At 52.0% G+C, this 2,500-nt stretch overlaps 1 protein-coding gene across 7 annotated transcripts in view; it reads right to left on the bottom strand.

Moving 5' to 3' along the window:
* cacna1fa (calcium channel, voltage-dependent, L type, alpha 1F subunit a) overlaps positions 1-2,500 on the bottom strand; it is a 24,433-nt gene that overhangs the window by 14,755 nt on the left and 7,178 nt on the right. For all 7 annotated transcript variants that reach the window (XM_070544847.1, XM_070544844.1, XM_070544843.1 and 4 more), the window contains exons 6-15: positions 2,122-2,225; positions 1,878-2,020; positions 1,728-1,796; positions 1,589-1,652; positions 1,483-1,509; positions 1,136-1,296; positions 832-1,057; positions 554-761; positions 333-453; positions 186-258 (exon numbers count right to left, since the gene is read on the bottom strand). In XM_070544847.1, the coding sequence (XP_070400948.1) occupies positions 186-258; positions 333-453; positions 554-761; positions 832-1,057; positions 1,136-1,296; positions 1,483-1,509; positions 1,589-1,652; positions 1,728-1,796; positions 1,878-2,020; positions 2,122-2,225 (1,196 nt within the window). The remainder of the gene's footprint in view (positions 1-185; positions 259-332; positions 454-553; positions 762-831; positions 1,058-1,135; positions 1,297-1,482; positions 1,510-1,588; positions 1,653-1,727; positions 1,797-1,877; positions 2,021-2,121; positions 2,226-2,500) is intronic.

The raw sequence follows: 2,500 nt of genomic DNA on the forward strand, positions 1-2,500 counted from the left end.
TGATCTGGTGTGACGTGTCAGCGCCGAGAACGCGTTGAGAGTGACCCTCAGCTAAAACAGAGCGAGTCAGCGTTGCTTTGGGTCAGCTGTGGGGAACATCTAGGGAGTTTGATGAAGTCCAGCCTGCGCTTCATGAACTACTCTGCATAAGAAACAAACAAAAGCCTCCTCTCAACGCTGCTTACTCCACTTTCTTCTTCCCGCCACCGCTTGCCAAGTTATCGACAGCAATAGCCAAGAAGACGTTCAGCAGGATGTCTGGTTCCAGAGTTAAGGAGTGCGACCTGCAGGGGTGCTCCGAGACACAAGCAGGCCACCGATGAGGAGGATACAGTTACCGCAGACGAAGAGGATGACAAAGTAAATGCACACCACCATGTTGGGGAAGATGGGCCCTCCGTATGCCATGATGCCATCATACATCACAGCGTTCCAGTCCTCTCCGGTGAGGATCTGTGACAAAACAACACCCGGGGGGGGGGGGGGGGGGGACTCGATGAGACAGTCAGGAGGGACAGACTCGGCAGCTGCTAACAACTACTCAGTAAATGACCTGAAAACAGGTGAGCAGGGCCTGAGGAAACGAGTCGAATGTGCTTCTCTTCATCTGAGTTTCGTCAAAGTTGAATTTCCCTCCGAACAGCTGCATCCCCAGCAAGGCGAAGATGATGAGGAAGAGGAAGAGCAGGAGCAGGAGAGAGCAGATGGCCTTCATGGAGTTGAGCAGCGAGGTGACCAGATCAGAGAGAGCGGCCCAGTGCCTGGAAGCAGACAGGTGTGATTGCACATCCGGAAGTGACTGGAAGTGCTCCGAATCCCAAAGGGTCTCACCGGGTCATCTTAAATATCCGGAGTAGTCGGATGCAGCGCAGCACGGAGATGCCGATGGGCGGGATGACATCCAGCTCCACAAGCAGCGTCTCCAGGATGCCGCCACACACCACGAAGCAGTCGAAGCGGTTAAACAGAGCCATGAAATAGATCTGAAGACCAAAGGCGTACATCTTCATCAGCATCTCCAGGGTGAAGAGCAGCAGCAGGATCTTATTGGCTCGCTCTGGGGAACACAGAGACGCTGCAGGAGTCAAAAAGACAACTAGGACGGAGATCAGTGCCACGGGAAATAACCTGCTACCTTGCATTTCGGTGAGCCACTTGGGCTGCCCGTAGTGCTCCGAGGCGCTGGCCACCGTGTTGAGGAACACCAGCAGCAGCACCAGCCAGTAGAAGTTGGTGGTCTTGACGGCGACACGGCAGTTCTTTCTGAAGGAGTGGTTGAGCTGGCACAGCTGGTCGCTACGCACAACACGGAAACACTTCAGTCAGAAGGTGGGAACACGCAGCTTTTCCTCACTTGCACGTCAAAACGGTTATTCCAAGCTGAAACTCAAGAAACGTCATCTTGTGCTTTTTGTATTTGTTTTGACCCTTCTGGGCCACCGTATGATGCAGCCGGTTCGGATGTCTACAGGAGAGTCTCACCAGAAGCTGTTGGCCATCATCTTCGCCCTTGAAAAGCAAGAGAAAGGTTTTAAGCCAGTGAATGAATCCCAGATTCAAAAAGTGCTTCTGGGCTGGACCTGCTTACATGAGAGAAGCACAGAAGCCGCTGTCATCGTCCAGGTACGCAATGTCGTCGTCAGAGTCCGACTCTGCTCAACACACACAAGAAAGGTGTCTGCAACACTCAGAGCAAACTCAGCACTGGTGAGAGGCAGCGGCCGTACCTCCTCCGTCCTCACTGTGTTTGTACCAGCCGAACTTCTTCATCATCTTCTTCTTGGCGATCGCAGCGCCTTCAGAGACACACAGAAGAGGCTAATTATGTACGAATACAACACTGGATCCAGCTCTTTGTGTGTGTTTCAGAGACTAACGCTTGTTTCCTTCTTCGTCCACGTCCTCGGCTTCTATGAGCCAGTCCATGTAGCCGATCATGTCCTCTTCCATCTGTTTGCTCTCCTGAGCCTTCTGCAGCTCACCCCGCGCCACCGCCTTCTCTCTTTCCTTAGAGAACTCTCTGGAAACATGAACCCGTGCAGCTGAGTTAACTCCTTCAGGAGGTGCGCTTCGTTTGGTCAGATTTAGGGAGAGGAGTCCTTCAGCGCAGGAACGACTCACCCGCTCAACACACCCAAGACAAGATTAATGATGAAAAAAGATCCAAAGATGACCAACGAGACAAAGTAGATCCACGGAATGTCGTAGCCAATAGCGTCGTTCATCTGCACAGGGGGTAAGAGATGGAGAACAGGTGAATGATCCGGCTGAACAAGTGTTTGGAGACAACCTGCTAGATGGTCTCCAGTCAGGCTTTAGACAACACCACTGATTAAAGTATTAAATGATATTCGTCTCAATACAGATTCAGGCAAAACATCTGTCCTGATGACGTTCGGCCTCAGTGCAGCTGTTTATGGTGTGGATCACAACGTCCTTCTCGAGAGGCCCAAAGCCTGGGTGGGACTTTCAGCCACAGTCCATAGTTGGTTTCAATCTT

This window comes from Nothobranchius furzeri, chromosome 15 (genome assembly GCF_043380555.1).
Source record: "Nothobranchius furzeri strain GRZ-AD chromosome 15, NfurGRZ-RIMD1, whole genome shotgun sequence".
Lineage (NCBI taxonomy): Eukaryota > Metazoa > Chordata > Actinopteri > Cyprinodontiformes > Nothobranchiidae > Nothobranchius > Nothobranchius furzeri.